We start from the raw sequence: 22,154 nt of genomic DNA, 5'->3' as shown, positions 1-22,154 counted from the left end.
AGAGAATCAGAGCTCTGTACCTGGGTAAGTACTGGGGGAGATTGGATTCACTTACCCAGGGGGAGGTTCCTGTCTGACCATGGGAAAGAGAACAGCCCAGGAGCCGGAAGTACAAAGAACCAGAGCTCTGTACCTGGGTAAGTACTGGGGGAGATTGGATTCAGTTACCCAGGGGGAGGTTCCTGTCTGACCATGGGAAAGAGAACAGCCCAGGAGCAGGGAGTACAGAGAATCAGAGCTCTGTGCCTGGGTAAGTACTGGGGGAGATTGGATTCACTTACCCAGGGGGAGGTTCCTGTCTGACCATGGGAAAGAGAACAGCCCAGGAGCAGGGAGTACAGAGAATCAGAGCTCTGTGCCTGGGTAAGTACTGGGGGAGATTGGATTCACTTACCCAGGGGGAGGTTCCTGTCTGACCATGGGAAAGAGAACAGCCCAGGAGCAGGGAGTACAGAGAATCAGAGCTCTGTGCCTGGGTAAGTACTGGGGGAGATTGGATTCACTGCCTGATAATTAAAAGCCTAGAGCAGGACATACAGAGAATCAGATCTCTGCAAGTGACAGATGTTGGGGTAAACATTCAGCTAAATACAGCTGCAGGCTGGACCCCCTGACAAGAGCAATATTAATTAATGGATGTCATTTATATAGTGGCCCAGGGCAGATACACTCTCTTCCTACTCCTGGGGAGATTCCAAGAACAGTAATGTTGGACTCCATCTGTCACCAAATAAAGGGGGTACAGTTAGGACCCCAGAGTTCAGCATTTCTCACCCCCATCAGACACATGTAGGAGAATTAAATCTGGCCAATGATCAGCATCTCACCTCAGGCAATGTCTGTCTGTCTGCGATGTTCCCTACGGACACGGAGGGAATGTTGATGAGCTGCAGGTTATTGAGGTAGTGCTGGTGTTGCCTCCTCCAGTCCAGACAGTCGTACATGAGACAGGCGACTTTCTCATACACCTGTGTGGCATATGCCAACTGTAAGGGGAAACACACGGCACAGTCTCATCAATATCCAGAGTTCCTATAACTGTGTGCATTCCTAAAGTGACCAAGTGCAGAGCTGTAAATACATGGACATTATTCAGTTCCCTGCACAAGCAAATGGACTAAGTCCTGTGCCAAATACTCGTTTAATAAAGGAGGGCAAGGTGCAAATCATCCAGTTTTACTGGAGAAAATCTCTGCACCTAGGGATTCAGCCACAAAAAGCTGCATATTATTAATAATATTAAGAATTTGCCCCAGAAATATGCAACCAGCCCCTGAAAGCTCAAGCACGGGGGGTGCATAACCATAAAGGTCCTTGTAAGACACACGACTTGTCTGCCCTCTGCAGGCCAATAGATGGTATTGCAGTAGCTACATGTATATTATTTTTATTTCCTCTTCCATCTCCGCTAAACAACATATCTGGGGGTCAGATTATTATACACTTTGTATGCAGAATAAATACATCGCTGGACCACTTTTTAGGCTGAAGGGGGAATATGGAAACCTCTTAAATAATCACAGCAGCCATAGTTCTCCAGCCCTGGACTATGGAATAAAATACATCTTTACTTCAGTGACCCTACAGTTGTTGATAGGACAGCATCACCTAGTGTTAGAGCAGGAACTTGCACTACCCAGCATTCCACTGTTCCTTCCACATGTTCAGCCTGGTAAAGGCAAGTGCTGCAAGTGAAGTACAGCGACCCCTGCGGGAGAGCAGCAGTTAGTACTGACCCGGAGGTCACTGTCGCTCCAGTCCTGAGGAAGGTTCCTCTCCTTGACCATATAGTGGAGCCGAGCCACCTCCAGAAGTCGGGATCCCCGAGGGCCACTGTTCAGAATGGGCTCCAGGTATTTCCAGAACTTTTCCAAGGATTTTGTTAGAGTCACTTTCCTCTGCTGTTCTGCCTCTAGAACTAAAGAACAATCACTCAGACCTGCCTGTGTCTGACATTTGTCAAGAAAATCAACCAACCCTAATTATGTACTTCCCCTTTAAACAGAACCAGCCCAGGCAGGGAACCCACTACTGTACCTTCTGGTGCCACCGTTGGATCCGGCTCATTGGCAGGAAGACTCGTGTAGTTCTGGGACGAAATCCTTATAACACTGGATACAGGGACCCCAAGTTCTGCCAACAGGGCCACAAGCTGAGGCTCATAGAAGCCAAGGACAATGATGTAATGTTGCGCCCCATCATCTGGCTCATCATCTGTAAATTCAGCAACCGCATCAGTATTTGGGAACATTTGTCTGCGGGAATTCCCTCATTCTGTGTTTCACATGGGCTAATCAACCCTTCTTTTTATATCAGAAATACTGTACCCCTGAAAATTAAATATACAATGGATACTGTACCCCCTACTGGAAATGATAAGGATATTAGAAGTCACTAAGGGGTTGTTCTGTGACCATATAAAGGCACAAGGCTGCAGGCTGAGTTATACAGGGAACTCTGAGTATCACTCATGTATTATAAGGGATAATGTACCCCCTACTGTAAATGATAAGGATATTAGAAGTCACTGAGGGGTTGTTCTGTGACCATATAAAGGCACAAGGCTGCAGGCTGAGTTATACAGGGAACTCTGAGTATCACTCATGTATTATAAGGGATAATGTACCCCCTACTGTAAATGATAAGGATATTAGAAGTCACTGAGGGGTTGTTCTGTGACCATATAAAGACACAAGGCTGCAGGCTGAGTTAGACAGGGAACTCTGAGTATCACTCATGTATTATAAGGGATAATGTACCCCCTACTGTAAATGATAAGGATATTAGAAGTCACTGAGGGGTTGTTCTGTGACCATATAAAGGCACAAGGCTGCAGGCTGAGTTATACAGGGAACTCTGAGTATCACTCATGTATTATAAGGGATAATGTACCCCCTACAGTAAATGATAAGGATACAATATGTTACAGGTCAGGTTGCAGGTTACTCTTGTGGATATACATAACAGTACATATAACAAACAAGGGAAAGTTGTGCTCACCACTAATTTTTTCAGTAGCAGTAGCACAAAATGTCTCTGTCTTAAATATATTGATAATGGGTTGAGTGCAGAGGACTCTTGTATTTGTCTAACAGTACATATATATATATATTCTGCCAGCAAATGATCATATATGTACAGTATGTGAGCAGTATGTTTGCACATGGCATAGATGCACTTATATATATATATAAATCTCAGACATGGGGTCAGGTACCAATATATCTGTTGGTTTCCTCTTCTTCCCCCCGTCGCTTCAGGGAGGTAATTTTTTGGACTGGGGGTGGAGCCTCTGGGCCTTTTTTTCCTTTTGATTTTCCCGCAGAACGAGCGCTGGGTGATTTGGCTTTAGCAGGTTTACTCTTGGCCTTGTCTTCTGGGGCCTGGAATGAGGGAGAGAAGGTGTTACTGTAAGTACAGGAGGACATATGGCAGTTCCCACACCACTGATTCCTGGGAATATTGGTACAGGCATGGGACTTGTTATCCGGAACCCGTTATCCAGAAAGCTCTGAATTACGGAAAGGCTGCTTCCTCCATTATAATCAAATAATCCACATTTTTAAAAATAATTTCCTTTTCCAGTGTAATAATAAAACAGTAGATTGTACTTGATCCCAACTAAGATATAATTAATCCTTATTGGAGGCAAAACCAGCCTATTGGATTTATTTATTATATATTAAGGTATGAAGATCCAAATTACGGAAAGATCCGTTATCCGGAAAACGCCAGGTCCCTAACATTCTGGAGAACAGGTCCCATGTACATGAGATGAGAATGGAGCGTGTGGCCCGGGGAAGCTCTAACAGACACAGAACCATTGGCCACTGGCAGGACCAGGCCACTTCTTGCCCCACTGAGGAAAGTGAAGGTAACAGCACATGGGGTATAACGAGTCTGGCGGCTCCTTTGTGCAGTGTGAGACTTGCCGGCCCCTGAGCAGCACATGGAACACTGTCCAGACCCAGCAGCACTTGTTTCTATTTAGCCTGATGCTTCCCACACTCCCACATCAGACACAAACTGCTCCCGGACACGTTTCCTACTGGATCCCTCACTTACTCAATCACCCCCATCTCTTCCATCTTCCTCTCCTAATCAATCACTGCTCAGTCTCCCCCAGGGGGATTAGTGATGCAATATTTGTGGCGCTACAAACCTGGACTTGTGTTAATGTTACCCCATGTTTCAGTTTGTCTTTAAAGGGATCCTGTCATCGGAAAACATGTTTTTTTCAAAACGCATCAGTTAATAGCGTTACTCCAGCAGAATTCTGCACTGAAATCCATTTCTCAAAAGAGCAAACAGATTTTTTTATATTCAATTTTGAAATCTGACATGGGGCTAGACATATTGTCAATTTCCCAGCTGCCCCTGGTCATGTGACTTGTACCTGCACTTTAGGAGAGAAATGCTTTCTGGCAGGCTGCTGTTTTTCCTTCTCAATGTAACTGAATGTGTCTCAGTGGGACCTGGATTTTACTATTGAGTGCTGTTCTTAGATCTACCAGGCAGCTGTTATCTTGTGTTAGGGAGCTGCTATCTGGTTACCTTCCCATTGTTCTTTTGTTTGGCTGCTGGGGGGGGAAATGGGAGGGGGTGATATCACTCCAACGTGCAGTACAGCACAAGTCACATGAATTGGGGCAGCTGGAAAATTGACAATATGTCTAGCCCCATGTCAGATTTCAAAATTGAATATAAAAAAAATCTGTTTGCTCTTTTGAGAAATGGATTTAAGTGCAGAATTCTGCTGGAGCAGCACTATTAACTGATTCATTTTGAAAAAGATTTTTTTCCCATGACAGTATCTCTTTAAATAAGGATTGTGTCTGTACTGTCAGTATGGCAGCACCCACTTGTATACAGATATACAGGCAAGGAATGTTCTGGGCAGACAATAAGCCACACCCTCTAATTTCTAATTAACAGATCATTGGTCATGTTTGACTTTGTCTGGCCAGGAACGAACCTTCTTCTCGGCCTCCCTCCTCTGCAGGTCTTTCTGCTTGATGTTCAGGAACTGGAATTTCAATAGTTTTGCAACCAGAGACAGTGGGAGCTTTTCCCCGTGATCCAACAGCAGTTTCGCAGCCTCTGTGACCTGTAAGGGGGGGGGGGGACAGAAAACGATTACAATTGGCACCTCCCTAGCAATACACCCATTATGCCCCCCACCTACAAGTGCCATCCCAGGGATTTCTATGGGTTCCTTCTCAAGCAAGGAGCCAGATCATCACAACTTAATTGCACTTGTTGATTGTAAGCTCTATGGAGTCAGTGTAACTGCATGGACTTGTGTATGTAAAGCAGTGCTTGTCTCCATTTCTCTTTGTCCAGGTGATCGTAGCTTTGCTAACATATTAGGGCTAAGGGGCCCCTAAACATGTTCCTAAAACTGCACAGGGGGTGCAGCATGGGGGGCACAGGGTCAGACAGGCCTGTAATGTCTCATCCATGTGACTAAGGCTGTGAGCTTGCACTTAATGACTCCTGATATCTGTCTCTGCCAGTTCCGACTTCCAGTGCTTCATTCCAAGCTCCAGTGAGTCACACACACGAAGCATCTCTGGATCATTCTATATCTCTCTGTACAGGTTATAAACAGGCTGTTCCTGCTGAATTCTTGTACTTCGAACCACTGCCACCACTGAGTGCCATTAGCCTTAGACAACTGAGCGACTGCTCCTCCTTCTTGTTTACAATGAAGAAGCTGAAACATTGGGTAACTATTCTTCTCCCGATCCTACAGTAGATAACTCCATCACAAAGGACCCTGGATGCAACATTTGGAGCTGGAGGAACCCTGGGAGTAATGTCAATCTGAGGAGGAACATGGTGAGGGTGGATGATTCTTACCTACGGTTGGGTGGGACTGAAGGACATGTTCCTACTATTAGTCTTCTAACTAGACTGTTCCACAGGGCTGGGAGCTGGTGCTTCCAAGCTACATACATATATTTAGTATGGCAAAGTTACTTGCGCCCAATGGTGGGAGTAATGTCAATCTGAGAGGAGGAACATGGTGAAGGTGGATGTTTCTTACCTACCATTGGGTGGGACTGAAGGACATTTTCCTACTATAAGTCTTCTAACTAGACTGTTCCACAGGACATGGAGCCGGTGCTTCCAAGCTACATATATTTAGGGTATGGCAAAGTTACTTGTACCCACACCTCGGCCGTATTTACATTTGTCAGCTGAGAAGTATTTCTAAACAAAGGGGAAGCTTGCATTTTATCTGTTTGTTGGGAAGCGGCTCAGATGGTGTAAATCTGGATCTAATTCCGTTATCTCGGCTAATGGCCCTCTCCTCTGTAGAATAAAAGGAGAACGCTCAGGCGCACACTGTAAGCTCCTTCTGGCATGGCACGCTGTAGCAAAGAACATCAAAGATAGAAGGAAGACTATTTGACTTTGGATAGGATTTCACATTTAAATAGGACCAGTATAAGGTCAGCACAATTATTGCAAACACATTATGGTACTAGAAACCAACAAGATAAGCCCAGGCTGACTGTGCGCCATGAAAGTTGATTGATGACCGTTACTCGGGAACATATGCTGAGAGAGGAGAAGGTTTGGGTGAAGGCGTTGGCTCCCTGACAGATGAATGCCTTTTCTCTTATGCCGTATCCCAAGGCCAAACACATCATGATTATATATGAGACAGACTAATGTGAAACAACAGGGTGAGGACATGCTCGGCACGGCCAAGTGGAGCATCGATATCGGCATTCTGACTCCAGCGCTGGAACGGATGGGAACGTTGGGTCAATAACCACTACCTGGGATGAGCCAATAGGTGGGGGCCTCGAGGTTAGAGTTGGAAACCAACCAATGAAGCTACATTTTAAGGCCACAAACCCAAAATCAGCATTTATATTGCATTAAGTACAATACAAATCTAAGGATGGTTTTGCCTTCAACTGTTTTCTCACCAAAGTGTGGGTACTGGGTGAGTTACTCCACCTACTCACCCTAAGAATTATACAGAAACCTCGTAGAGCAGTGGCCTCTGATTCAAGCTCCTTTCAGAGGCCTCACCTTTGCCCAGGGCCCACTTAGTTCATAGAAATGTTACAGGGAAAGGAAACCATTGGTGCCAGTCAGCTCTGAGACTGAAAATAAGTTTTCACCCCAAATATCACTTCTTCTAACTGAGCTTTCATATAAAGTCAATAATCCCACTCTAATTAGTCTTCAGGTTCTGTTGTTCTATAGGAGACCTATTATGGCTTGTGGCACTACAGAAATAATACAGAAATGGGCCCCTAGAGTTTGTTTCCTCCGCCACCCATTAACCCGACGATGCCTTGTCATGTCACAGGCAAAGTGAACCGAATTATTCTCCATATCACCCACGGCACTGGGCAGGACTGGAATTAGCGCACATGGTTTTGATAAATACATCGCTCACAAAATTCAGTGTTCCATTCCCCAGTCTAATTGGTACTGTTACTCATTTTATGCTACATTCATTTCCTATTGTTTCCCGCAGTTTAATGTAGTGGCTTGTTGATTTGTGTCCTGAAAAAGGTCCATGTTGCCAAAAAAGAGAAAAATGTCATGGAGATTGGATTGTGCAAGTACAAGTATGTGCATATATATATATATATAAACAGGTATATACAGGGAATCCACGTCATGGCCCAAAGTCCACTTATAATCCCATAGGAAGCAGTTTCCTTCAGTAATTAACTGAAAATTCTTGGTGTCATACAGCCTGCACACTGGGATCACCCCAATTATATATATACACACACACACACACTTGTACAATCCTATCTCTTAGGCACTTTTGTGACATTCCACTCTTTTTGGTAACAAGGACCCTTTTTAAGACACACATCTACATGGCACTTCAGGATTGGCTGAAACCCTACTATAGTTCCAGGGGTACCCAGGGTACAAATAATCACTCACCCCAAATCTCCTCCTAACTGACCTTCAGACTGGGCCCCCTTAGCTCATAACAAGGTTACAGATATATAGAAACATTGGGGTGTCACCCTGCTATAGTTCCAGGGGTACCCAGGGTACAAATAAACACTCATCCCAAATCTCCCCCTAACTGACCTTCAGACTGGGCCCCCTTAGCTCATAACAAGGTTACAGATATATAGAAACATTGGGGTGTCACCCTGCTATAGTTCCAGGGGTACCCAGGGTACAAATAAGCACTCACCCCATATCTCCCCCTAACTGACCTTCAGACTGGGCCCCCTTAGCTCATAACAAGGTTACATATATATAGAAACATTGGGGTGTCACCCTGCTATAGTTCCAGGAGTACCCAGGGTACAAATAAACACTCACCCCAAATCTCCCCCTAACTGACCTTCAGACTGGGCCCCCTTAGCTCATAACAAGGTTACAGATATATAGAAACATTGGGGTAACAGTCACCCTGCTATAGTTCCAGGGGTACCCAGGGTACAAATAAACACTCATCCCAAATCTCCCCCTAACTGGCCTTCAGACTGGGCCCCCTTAGCTCATAACAAGGTTACAGATATATAGAAACATTGGGGTGTCACCCTGCTATAGTTCCAGGGGTACCCAGGGTACAAATAAGCACTCACCCCAAATCTCCCCCTAACTGACCTTCAGACTGGGCCCCCTTAGCTCATAACAAGGTTACATATATATAGAAACATTGGGGTGTCACCCTGCTATAGTTCCAGGGGTACCCAGGGTACAAATAATCACTCACCCCAAATCTCCCCCTAACTGACCTTTAGACTAGGCCCCCTTAGCTCATAACAAGGTTACAGATATATAGAAACATTGGGGTAACAGTCACCCAGCTATAGTTATAGGGGTACAGAATTTAGTAATGGGTGGAGGGCACACCAATTCAGCAAATGCTGTAGGTAAACAGTGCAAGAGGTGCAAACATCAAAAGGGTACCCCTACAATGGGTACCCCACAACGTAACAATATATAGATAGGTATGCACACTCAAAAGAAGGCAAGTATGGTATATTTAAAATAAAGTTTTACTTGTTTATGCAAATAATACACACAAAGCCACAATAGTAGGCCTGTATAATACAATACATAAGCTTACATGGTATATACCTAACGTTTAAACATAGCCACAATTACATAACAGTAAACAGTAAGTATTACTCCTAATTGTAATACTTACTGTTTACTGTTATGTAATTGTGGCTATGTTTAAACGTTAGGTATATACCATGTAAGCTTATGTATTGTATTATACAGGCCTACTATTGTGGCTTTGTGTGTATTATTTGCATAAACAAGTAAAACTTTATTTTAAATATACCATACTTGCCTTCTTTTGAGTGTGCATACCTATCTATATATTGTATAGTTATAGGGGTACCCAGGGTACAAATAAACACTCACCCCAAATCTCACCCTAACTGACCTTCAGACTGGGCCCCCTTAGCTCATAACAAGGTTACAGATATATAGAAACATTGGGGTAACAGTCACCCAGCTATAGTTATAGGGGTACCCATGACAGCAAATTGAGTTTGGGCACGTAGAGTTTACACAGTTACAATGAGGTTGAAGACAGTACACACACTGCTAAGAAGAAAGCTTTAAGTGAAGACAATAGCTTTCCCAGCCTTAAAACTATCCAAAAAGAAGACTTTAGAAGCCATGATACTCAGGCAGAGCTGTGGAATTGTTGGCAGTGCTGGTGCTGATGGATGAGATGCCTGGGAGAGGAACATGGGTGAGATGACTGATACAATCCCTTGATAGATGATAGTAATGGTTACAAATCCATAGCACGGCGCTAAAGCCCTACAAATACTCCGGCTGGATTTGGGATGGCCCTCAGCCAAGTCAACTCAAGAAGAAAGTAAAGGCAAGAGGGGTGAGTGTCAAAGTGGTGCGTTCCTCTGTGTTGCAAAGAGGCCAATGAAAATCAGACAGGAGAGCCTATTCTTGGGCTTGGATGCCTAATTGGGGTGAAATCAGGGTATTGAGTTTTGGGAGAGTGACGACAGAACTGGGAAGGCGCAGCCGAGTTGTCCAGATGTGTGGCACTGACAGGCCCTGCATTTTATATTTGCTTTTTACTGCTGTGTTTTCTTTTACAGCTTGTTTCCACCAAATTTCATACAACTCAATAACATCTGGCTCCTTCCCCTCTCAGGCCCGAATCCACTTTATTTACTGTGAAATAAATAAAAGGATAAAAAAAATTACCCATAAAACCTGCTTATGGCTTTTCTGCCACGGGGGCCGAAGGTGTCTCTTAGGTTGGGGCTGCTAAGAAGCCTAGAACAGGCCTAATCTAGTCCTAAGACCTTCCTGCCTTCTCTCCTTCTTCATCCCTGAGCCGAGAGCTGGGTATATTTATAACTTCAGAATAAACGAGGTGCTGCTAACATTCTGACATGCCCCCCCTTTCCCCTCCATCCCCCTTCTCCCCTTCCTTATAGCAATTATGAGTGGCGGCATATGGTGTCAATTTGGGCCGTTTAGACTGAAGAATAGAGAGTGCGCAGTGCATTAAATCTACAAGATGCCAGAGGTTAGCAACAGTGTGTGACTTATTTATTCATTCAGTTTCCAAAACCCAGGACCAGTCCTTCCTCAACTCCCTCCCTGAGAAACTAAAGATAGAGCCACTAGTGGAATCTGCTGAGCCCTTGTAAAGGCGACTTGCCCTCAGGAGCCACATCAAATAAGAAAGGTTGACTATGTTCTGGAGCCAAGTATGTGGGACCCACCTGGTGATACATTGGTTCAGTTCTGGAGAGAAGCAGGTGGGATCCTCATCAAGTGAGTGAAGTTGGGTTTGTCTCAGAGTCAAGTATGTGGACCCTGTAGGGTAGTCTTGTCCCAGAAAATCAATATGGCTAATTCACCCAGTAATAGGTTGATTCTGTCCTGGAGCAAAGTATGTGTCACCTCACTTAGTCTGAAAGGTTAATCTAATCCTGTGGGAGCCTCATCAAGTCAGAGAAGTTGGTTCTGTCTTTGAGTTAATTATGTGGCCCTGAAGGATAGGCCTGTCCCAGAAAAATCAGTATGGCAACCTCATCCAGTTATAGGTTGGTTCTGTCCTGGAGCAAAGTATGTGGGACCTCACCCATTGAGAAATGTTGCATCTAGCCTATGGGAGCCCCATCAAGTGAGAGATGTTGGTTCTGTCTTGATGTCAGTTATGTGGACCCTGAAGAGTAGTCCTGTCCCAGTAAATCAATATGGGTACCTCACACAGTTATAGGTTGGTTCTGTCCTGGAGCAAAGTATGTGGGACCTCACAGAGTGAGAAAGGTTGCTTCTATCCTTTGGGAGCCTCCTGAAGTCAGAAAGGTTAGTTCTGTCTTTGAGTTAAGTATGTGACCCTGAAGGGTAGTCTTGTCCCAGAAAAAATGAGAATGGGAACCTCACCCAGTAAGAAGTTGGTTCTGTCCTGGAGCACATGTAGAACCTCACCCAGTGAGAAAGGTTACTTCTCTCCTGTGGGGGTGAGAAAATGTGGTTCTTTCTCAGTGACTCCACCCAATGAAAGTATGTGACCCCCACCCAATGAAAGGTTGGTGCAGTCCTGGAGAAACCAAAGTGCAACCCTGACCCAGTGCAAGGTTGGTTCTGTCTCAGGACCCTCACCCAGTGAGAGAGGTTGCTTTTATCCTGGAACCAGGCACGTGGGACCCCCCCCCCACTGAAAGTCTGGTTCTGTTGATTCTGTCGATTCTGTTCTGGAGCCAAATATGTGGGACCCAAACTCAGTGAAAACTAAGTTCTGTCCTGGAGCCACATATTTAGGCCCCTCGTCTATTTAGAAGTTTGTTATGACCCAGAGCCAAATACAGTAAGTGAGACCCTCATTAAGTGAAGAAGTCAAGCATGTGGTGGATTCCCATTCAAGTAGTGTCAATACCTTGCTTAGGCAAGTATGGCCGTGACAGAGCCTTATCTTGTATAACGGGTCCAGAGGTTTGACCTATAGGTAACTTTTAATGTACATTTGTATTTTAAAAAGTAATTTTTTAGTCTCAGTATCACTTTAAGGTGAGGTTGAGGGGCGTAACTATAGAGGAAGCAGACCCTGCGGTTGCAGGGGGGCCCAGGAGTGTAGGGGGCCCAATGAGACCCTAATTAATTAGCAATTTTAACATATCTTGGTAAAATAGGCCAACTTATAAATATTTTGGGGCCCTAAATTGAATTTGCTATGGGGCCCAGTAACAACTAGTTACGCTACTGGTGAGGTTACAGAGAAAAATAAAGGGAAATGTGGGAGCAGAGTGTGGGGTGCTGTAGGAATAGCAATTTCATTCACATCTAAACCTCTGTATGTTCTACTGAATGTTACAATTACAAACTTCTCTTCCCCCAAACACAATGACCTCAGTTGGGCAAAACCCCAAGAAAGAAACTGAGTCCAACAAATGCTCCAGCAGAATTTCATGGGAGGAACGGGTGATTAAAGACTCCTCATTATCATATTGTTCTCACAACATTTTTATTGCCTCTGTTCAAGCTGAATAGCCATAGGTCTCTTCCAAGCGCCTGACTGCCAGGGGCCACGTGGAACCAATTACTGCCATTGTTTTCTGGGACAGGGGAAGTATGAAAAATGCAAGTTAAATTAAATGAAGGGAAAGCCAAGGGCCAATGCCACAACCATCCCAGAGCCGCAGCAATAACCTTCTCCAAATTCTCACGGGATCTTCACTAAATTCTTGGCTTTCCTCAACAACGCTAATCCATAAATTACATGTAGAAATATAGTAAACACTAGGCCTAATACTTACTCACAGGCTGCAGTACTCATGTTCGTCACCCGCAGGCTGCAGTGTCCACGTTCCTCACCCACAGGCTTCAGTGTCCATGTTCCTCACGGACAGGCTGCAGTGTCCATGTTCCTCACGGACAGGCTTCAGTGTCCATGTTCCTCACGGACAGGCTGCAGTACTCATGTTCCTCATCCACAGGCTGCAGTGCCCATGTTTCTCGGGATCTTTACTAAATTCTTGGCTTTCCTCAACAACTCCATAAATTACATGTAGAAATATAGTAAACACCAATACTTACTCACAGGCTGCAGTGCCCATATTCCTCACACACAGGCTGCAGTACTCGTGTTCCTCACCCACAGGCTGCAGTGTCCATGCTCCTCACCCACAGGCTTCAATGTCCATGCTCCTCACCCACAGGCTTCAGTGTCCATGTTCCTCACCCACAGGCTGCAGTATCCATGCTCCTCACCCACAGGCTTCAGTGTCCATGTTCCTCATCCACAGGCTGCTGTGCCCATGTTCCTCACCCACAGCCTGCAGTGTCCATGTTCCTCACACACAGGCTTCAGTGTCCATGTTCCTCACACACAGGCTTTAGTGTCCATGTTCCTCACCCAGGCCCGGACTGGCAATCTGTGGGTTCTGGCAAATGCCAGATGGGCTGCTATAAGTTGCCATAGAAAGTCAGTATTTAGTGGGCTGGTGGGGCTGTTTGGGCCTCTGTGTGGGCTGATTGGGCCTCTGTGTACCTGAAATGCCAGGGCCTATTTTAATTCTCAGTCCGGACCTGTCCTCACCCACAGGTTTCAGTGTCCATGTTCCTCACACATAGGCTTCAATGTCCATGTTCCTCACACATAAGCTTCAATGTCCATGCTCCTCACCCACAGGCTTCAGTGTCCATGCTCCTCACCCACAGGCTGCAGTGTCCATGTTCCTCACACACAGGCTTCAGTGTCCATGTTCCTCACCCACAGGCTTCAGTGTCCATGCTCCTCACACATAGGCTTCAATGTCCATGTTCCTCACACATAAGCTTCAATGTCCATGTTCCTCACCCACAGGCTTCAGTGTCCATGCTCCTCACCCAAAGGCTGCAGTGTCCATGTTCCTCAAGCAAAGGCTGCAGTACTCATGTTCCTCAACCACAGGCTGCAGTGCCCATGTTCTTCACCCACAGGCTGCAGTGCTCATATTCCAATTAGTCAACAATTGGGGCTGCACTTATACCATATAAAAGCCAAAGTCCATATCCATTTTCTATTGTTTGAATGCGCCCATGCCCCCCAGAACCCAAATGAGAGGGAGGGAAGTGAATGAACTTTACAAGGGGCTTTATACAGAGGGGGCATGTTGGTTGCTATGCACTGAGTGGCCAGATACCCCATTCCAATGTAATAAATACGTGACTTGTGAGGATTTTACTTCTCGTGATGAACAGGCCAATCAAGCATCTATTGTTCCACTTCTGATAAGAACATTAAAGCTAAATATAGTAATTATACTCAGGTTTAATGTTTTCCAACCCATAAATCCCCTTGCCACCTCCAACAGGTTCTGTGAGCGGAGCCATAAAATCCATGTGCATGGGGACATCTGGCTCCCAGGCCTGGCGATGTGCAAGCAATAGAAATGAACCCCCCCCCCCAATAACTGACAGTGAGGTTCCATCTTCCCATTCGGCACAGGGAACAGACTGTTACTGGGAATATCAAATGGCAGAGGAGATGAAACAAGGGACTGGGTTTGGACAGGCAGCTGCAGTATAAAACCGCTGTAATGGTCGCTGTGCATTGCCAAGCTTAGGCAAGAACTTCTGGGCCTTTATGTGAGTCTTGGCTTCATCATGGGAACATCTGACAATACCTGGCACAGAATCAACATCAGGAGCAACAATTGGCTGGGGGAACCCTGGGAGCTCACAGGCTCCAGTTCAACAGAACCTAAGGGATTGTCACATAAGCGAGAGATACAGGTTCCTCTACAGTCTACAGAGAGAATGGGGCTTAATACTGAGTCCATCGGGGCCTCTTTGTGCTCCGGTGCAGTCGCTGCAGCTGCTGTGCAATGAATGTTTTATGGATCTGGGGGGGGGGATATATACACTGCTCCTGCTATTCCCAATATACTGGCCCATTCCAAACATGGCGGCACCACCAACCTCATTGACTTGACACCATCTGAGGAAAAGGGATCCACCTCTGCCTGACGTATAATGCCCATGGGAACATTCAGTGGAGAAGGAATAATGGCTTGGGGTCGTTTGTATGGGCCCCTGATTCCAGTGAAACCTTAAGGCTACAGGGTACAATCACATTCCTGATACTGTGTGTGTGGGGGGGGCACTTTCCTCTTTCAGTACAATAATGCCCCCCATACATAGAGCCAGGTCCGTACAGAAAGGGTTCGCTGATATGGGAAGAACCTGACTGCACAGAGCCCTGACCTCAACCCAACTGGAACCCTAATTGTGTTTCAACATCTAGTGCAGGGGTCCCCAACCTTTTTTACCCGTGGGCCACATTCAAATATAAAAAGAATTGGGGAGCAACACAAGCATGAAAACGACGTCCCTTGGGGTGCCAAATAAGGGCAGAGATTGGTGATTGGTGGACTGGTAGCCTACAGGATCTCTGCTTGGCACTATATTTGGGTTTTATGCAATTAAAACTTGTCTCCAAGCCTGGAATTAAAAAATAAGTAATTGCTTTGAGGCCACTGGGAGCAACATCCAATGGGTTGGGGAGCAACATGTTACTCACGAGCTACTGGTTGGGGATCACTGGTCTAGTGGGACCTTCCCAGGAGAGATGGGGCAGTTATAGCAGCAAGGGGAGGTGCAACTGCATATTAATCCCTTAGACACAAGATGGTGGGGGGGGGGGCAGCTGGCTGTTTACTGTGTATAGTAACCATTATAACACTTATGTTCAGATTCAGGACATTTATAGATCTGGGGTCCCCTTCCCACTTTACCCAAAAGCCCACCTAGTTCCCCCCCCCTCCTGCCTTTCCCGTTATTTTTTGAATGAAGCCCAAATGGTGCCACACAGTTTATTGCCCCTGAATGAGGCAGATTCAGTGAATATGGAACAGCAGAACAGCAGGAGGAGGCTCTTGTACCCATAATCTCCCTGACTCCCCTGCAAAAATATTCTTGTATTTCAGTAGGTGGCTCTGTGCATGTACTGATTGATGTGCGTGAGTATATATATATATATATATATATATATATATATATTTATATATACATTCATACTGTACATACATACGTACTGTAAGAGGTGTCTATGAAAAGACCATGATTCTGTGTGTATTTCAACATTATTAGGCTGGTGAATAGTAAACTCCAGGGAAAATGTGTATTTCTGCAGCATGTAACTTTTTGTATTTTGCCAGCTCAGGAAACGGCTGGATGAATTAGTCCCTGGAATGAATGGAGAAGAGCAGGGTGGGTCCATTCCTTGCTCCATTAAGGGGGTTTCAGCTGCAAAGCTAGTGGTAACAAGGTAATTAAAGGAGAAGGAAAGCTACCAATATTGCCAATAGATTAGCCACATTAGTGCAAGCTTTAAGACTATATTTATTCTTTAGAATGCTTTACCATACCTGAGTAAACAGCTCTAGACACTGCCTCTGTTTTAGTATAGCAGCTGCCATATTAGCTTGGTGTGACATCACTTCCTGCCAGAGTCTCTCCCTGCTGCTCATAGCTCTCGGCTCAAATTACAGCAGGGAGGAGGGAGGGAGGGGAGGGGGAGAGGAGCAAACTGAGCATGCTCAAGCCCTAGCCCTGGAGGTTTAAGTTGAAAACAGTTAGTCTGATACAGAAGCCCATGAGTACACAATAGAAGGAAAGAAATGTGCTGTTTGACAGAGGACTCAGAGCAGCATTACTTTGAGGGGTTACTGGTGTATTTATATAGACCTTTCTGATAAAGTTTACTTACTTTTAGCCTTTCCTTCTCCTTTAAGCTGCAGGTGAGCTGCAGATAAAAAGAGTCGTGGGACTACACCTCAGTGCTTCCCCCTGAGCTGGAGGAGGGTGAGGGGCCATGGACATCTCCAAGTGCAGAAAGGAGATGTGATTGTGTGTGTAGCTGGGAAGGAGAGTGATTCCCCCCTGACCTGTAGTGTTGGAGAGAGCTCCAAAAGACTGGGGAGAGGAAGAAAGAAACCCCTACCAGAGACTGAGTGACAAGTGTCTCCTGCCTGGCTATAAGGAAAGCAGGGAGGAGAAATCGAGGGCCGAATACGATGGATCGTCACCTTTTCTGAAGAGGAGCGCAAGCAGAGTTTCCGTAAGTTATTTCTTAATAAAGACTTGCCGATTTAAACGTTTAATATGTCTTTGGGGTTTTTTTCATTCTACACTAATGAATTTTTTAATAAAATTTTTTTTTTAAGTTTATATGTCTTTGTGTGTTTTTTTTTGTTCTACACTAATACATTTTTTAATAAAAACAATTTGATGTTGCGGATCCTTTAAAGGGATACTGTCATGGGAAAACATGTTTTTTTCAAAACACATCAGTTAATAGTGCTGCTCCAGCAGAATTCTGCACTGAATTCATTTCTTAAAAGAGCAAACTGATTTTTTTATATTTAATTTTGAAGTCTGACATGGGGCTAGACATATTGTCAGTTTCCCAGCTGCCCCCAGTCATGTGACTTCTGCCTGCACTTTAGGATGGAAATGCTTTCTGGCAGGCTGTTGTTTCGCCTACTCAATGTAACTGAATGTGTCTCAGTGGGACCTGGATTTTACTGTTGAGTGTTGTTCTTAGATCTACCAGGCAGCTGTAATCTTGTGTTAGGGAGCTGTTATCTGGTTACCTTCCCATTGTTCTGTTGTTAGGCTGCTGGGGGGGAGGGGGGTGATATCACTCCAACTTGCAGTACAACAGTAAAGAGTGACTGAAGTTTATCAGAGCACAAGTCACATGACTGGGGGCAGCTGGGAAACTGACAATATGTCTAGCCCCATGTCAGATTTCAAAATTAAATATAAAAAAATCTGTTTACTCTTTTGAGAAAGGGATTTCAATGCAGAATTCTGCTGGAGCAGCACTATTCAGTCATGGCGTTTTCTGTGGCAGCATCCCTTTAAAGGTTAACCACCCTTTAAGGTTGGGGGAGGGTTTTTGTTCTCCTTTAAGGTACAGTATGTCAAGCCTGGAACCGCCCCACTAGGATCTGCCCCGGGTAAATAAATGTAATGCATCATCACATACAGAGCTTTGGCCACTAGATGTCGCTCCATAAAACTGTTGTACAATAGGGCTCATTTACATGGAACCCAGAGGGAAGCACCAGAGCCCTATTCCCAGACCTCTTTAGTCCGGGGTCGGCTGCACTCAATGCATTGGATAAACTCATCAGCCTTTTTGGACCGGACCAAGTCCCCTCCCCCCATCAGATCAGATGTACACTGGGTAAGACAGCAGCCCAACAGCAGTAGGTCCTGAGCATCATGTAAATACTGGGCATGGATTCACTTATCCTGGGGCTGGTTCCACTTGACCATGGGAAAGAGAACAGCGCAGGAGAAGGACACTCACATAAAGAGAGATTGTGGCCTGGGAAGTACTTACCTCCCAATATAACGGTGAATCTCTTGTTTTCTTGACCTTCGGATTTCCCAGCTCCTGGACCTACAGACAATAAGACCAATGAGTGCGGAGCAACAGGACACCACAGGGCATAGGCTGAAACACTGGGAGATGTACTAAGTGCTGGGATCCAATTGCTGCTCACTGGGACTTTCATTGGATCATTGGAGTTTGACCTATAACTTCCTACAGTTGGTACCAGCCTGATCCGTAAGTGACTAAAGGTAAGTGACTCACCTGTTGGATCATTGCCTCCCATGATGCAACACTGAAGAGCCGGCGCAGTGGAACTGACACAGCTTGGGCCAGCGCCTTCGTATGGACCTCGTCCTCCGCTTGATTCTCAATCACAAAAGCCACACTGACCTTCCAATTCTCCTGGGGGGAAGAGAAAATCATCATTAACCAGAAACCCAAAACACAGAGGGCAGGCAGCTTGGGTAATGCAATTAATGTGCCTGGTTGCACAGCCTCCGATTGGTTGGCAGGGACAGTGACCCTAGCAACGAGGCATTGATGTGAATAATGTGAATAATAAAAGCATGAATGAAAGTGAAGGAGGGCACACACAGGCTGGAGTGCTAGCTGAGTTCTTTTACCCTCTTCATCTTACCCCGCCCCCAGCGGCTTCACTTTAGGGAGCCACGCCCCCTATACAGCACTTGCCGGCCATTAGCCATTCTCACGGGTAACAAAAGCTCTTTGTCAGGACCCATGACAATTAAACCTGAACCCATTGCAACTTTCTTGCCTCTCCCATTGAGTGAATCCCCCCAGTATTTACCCAGATCTCTCATTCTCTGTACAACACCTGGACTGTTCTCTTTCCCATGGTCAGAGTACTGGTGGATAGTGTAAAAGAGGGAAATAAAGCCTTGAACACTAACGAGAGATCTTAAATCACTTTGCATTGTCTTTTCAGTGTGAAAGGAAACCCCATCAACTGACTTCTTAGATAGGACCCACCTGACCATGGGAAAGAGAACAGCCCAGAAGTAGGTAAGTACAGATCTCTGTATGTGAGTGCTGGAGGGGGTATATAGAATGGCTTGTTTAGGCAGCGTGGGAGTATTACCAATGGGCCCTGGGTTAATTTGTGTTTTATTTACCTTAAAATATCACTAAATCCCCATTGTTTGAATATTAACTGCCCAGAACATACCTCTGCCCAGAACATACCTCTACACACCTACAGACTGTCCCTGAGTACATACCTCTATACACCTACAGACTGTCCCTGAGTACATACCTCTATACACCTACAGACTGTCCCTGGGTACATACCTCTATACACCTACAGACTGCCCCTGAGTACATACATCTATACACCTACAGACTGTCCCCGAGTACATACCTCTACACACCTACAGACTGCCCCTGAGTACATACCTCTATACACCTAAAGACTGGCCCTGAGTACTTACCTCTACACACCTAGAGACTGTCCCTGAGTACTTACCTCTACACACCTAGAGACTGTCCCAGAGTACATACCTCTATACAATTAAAGACTGGCCCTGAGTACTTACCTCTACACACCTAGAGACTGTCCCTGAGTACATACCTCTATACACCTACAGACTGTCCCTGAGTACATACCTCTATACACCTACAGACTGTCCCTGAGTACATACCTCTATACACCTACAGACTGTCCCTGAGTACATACCTCTATACACCTACAGACTGTCCCTGAGTACATACCTCTATACACCTACAGACTGTCCCTGAGTACATACCTCTATACACCTACAGACTGTCCCTGAGTACATACCTCTACACACCTACAGACTGTCCCTGAGTACATACCTCTACACACCTACATACTGTCCCTGAGTACATACCTCTATACACCTACAGACTGTCCCTGAGTACTTACCTCTATACACCTACAGACTGTCCCTGAGTACTTACCTCTATACACCTACAGACTGTCCCTGAGTACATACCTCTATACACCTACAGACTGTCCCTGAGTACATACCTCTATACACCTACAGACTGTCCCTGAGTACTTACCTCTATACACCTACAGACTGTCCCTGAGTACATACCTCTATACACCTACAGACTGTCCCTGAGTACTTACCTCTATACACCTACAGACTGCCCCTGAGTACATACCTCTATACACCTACAGACTGTCCCTCAGTACTTACCTCTATACACCTACAGACTGTCCCTGAGTACTTACCTCTATACACCTACAGACTGTCCCTGAGTACTTACCTCTATACACCTACAGACTGTCCCTGAGTACATACCTCTATACACCTACAGACTGTCCCTGAGTACTTACCTCTATACACCTACAGACTGTCCCTGAGTACTTACCTCTATACACCTACAGACTGTCCCTGAGTACTTACCTCTATACACCTACAGACTGCCCCTGAGTACATACCTCTATACACCTACAGACTGTCCCTCAGTACTTACCTCTATACACCTACAGACTGTCCCTGAGTACTTACCTCTATACACCTACAGACTGTCCCTCAGTACTTACCTCTATACACCTACAGACTGTCCCTGAGTACTTACCTCTATACACCTGCAGACTGTCCCTGAGTACATACCTCTATACACCTACAGACTGTCCCTGAGTACATACCTCTATACACCTACAGACTGTCCCTGAGTACATACCTCTATACACCTACAGACTGTCCCTCAGTACTTACCTCTATACACCTACAGACTGTCCCTGAGTACTTACCTCTATACACCTACAGACTGTCCCTCAGTACTTACCTCTATACACCTACAGACTGTCCCTGAGTACTTACCTCTATACACCTACTGACTGTCCCTGAATGGCCAATAAAGACATATAATGGCCACTGGTCTGGTTGCTTGTAGTATATCCCATAGCATTAGATAGAAGCAGCTAGAAGCCCCGGCTGCAGGGCAGGTTACAGATCAGCTGCACAGACAGTATTACTGTACATATAAGAGGCAGAAATATTTCCCAGCAGGCACAGCTGCCAGCAGTCAATCCTGTATGTTGTTCCCTGCTGGTGAGTTGTGCTTTATGGCACAAATAAAAGTCCTGAATCCCCTCCTGGTTCCCATTAGTTTACTCATTGTGCAGGAATCCCAATATACAGCTGGGAGGGGAATGAATGAGAAGGGGGCGGAGCTGCAGCAGCTGAAACATTTTATGACAAATAAACAGATTATTGGGTGTAAATTATGTGGGGGCAGGCAGCCCCCCCCCCCCCTGACACTTACAGGATAATGAATTCAAGAGGCTTCTCTATGGCAGGTCCTTTCCTGAGAGTGGGGCCACTAGGGGGCAGTAGAAGCCCATTGGATTGCTAGCTCTTGCATCACAATTATGTGGCTGTCACATGATGGCTCCACAGATTGTGTCCCAGGGGCCTTTGCTGCAGAGCTGACAGCTGTGGGGGGACGGGGTGTTTCTATACAATCATCAGACTGGCCCAGCGGTAAACTTCTAGGGTCCCAGACCCCCATAATGTATATATAACACATTAATGACCCACCACAGACACCCACAGGTCCTGGTCTATTGTCTGTGCCTTGGGGAGTCCCAGAATTGTTACCCAGAAATTGTTACCTCTGGAGTATTTGTGTGTGTGTAGGGGGAGGGGTAGAATACACATATATATATATATATATATATATATATATATATATATATATATATATATATATGATCTATACGGCTCTAGTGTGGGCACATGGGGTGAGACAAAGAGCAGCAGCCCAACACTGTGGCTTAAGGCCAAACATATGACTATAAATACCTAGGGGCACGGCCACTCTATAT

General features: G+C 45.5%; 1 protein-coding gene across 3 annotated transcripts in view; it reads right to left on the bottom strand.

The window, feature by feature from the left end:
• The window catches only part of spag17.L (sperm associated antigen 17 L homeolog), an 82,944-nt gene that overhangs the window by 27,031 nt on the left and 33,759 nt on the right, over positions 1-22,154 (bottom strand). For all 3 annotated transcript variants that reach the window (XM_041581394.1, XM_041581395.1, XM_018245795.2), the window contains exons 2-8: positions 18,596-18,736; positions 18,341-18,400; positions 4,976-5,107; positions 3,218-3,383; positions 2,038-2,214; positions 1,737-1,918; positions 828-986 (exon numbers count right to left, since the gene is read on the bottom strand). In XM_041581394.1, coding sequence (XP_041437328.1) covers positions 828-986; positions 1,737-1,918; positions 2,038-2,214; positions 3,218-3,383; positions 4,976-5,107; positions 18,341-18,400; positions 18,596-18,736 — 1,017 coding nt within the window. The remainder of the gene's footprint in view (positions 1-827; positions 987-1,736; positions 1,919-2,037; positions 2,215-3,217; positions 3,384-4,975; positions 5,108-18,340; positions 18,401-18,595; positions 18,737-22,154) is intronic.

This window comes from Xenopus laevis, chromosome 2L (assembly GCF_017654675.1).
Source record: "Xenopus laevis strain J_2021 chromosome 2L, Xenopus_laevis_v10.1, whole genome shotgun sequence".
NCBI classification, from domain to species: Eukaryota; Metazoa; Chordata; class Amphibia; order Anura; family Pipidae; genus Xenopus; species Xenopus laevis.
This window is presented reverse-complemented; position numbering and strand designations above follow the sequence as displayed.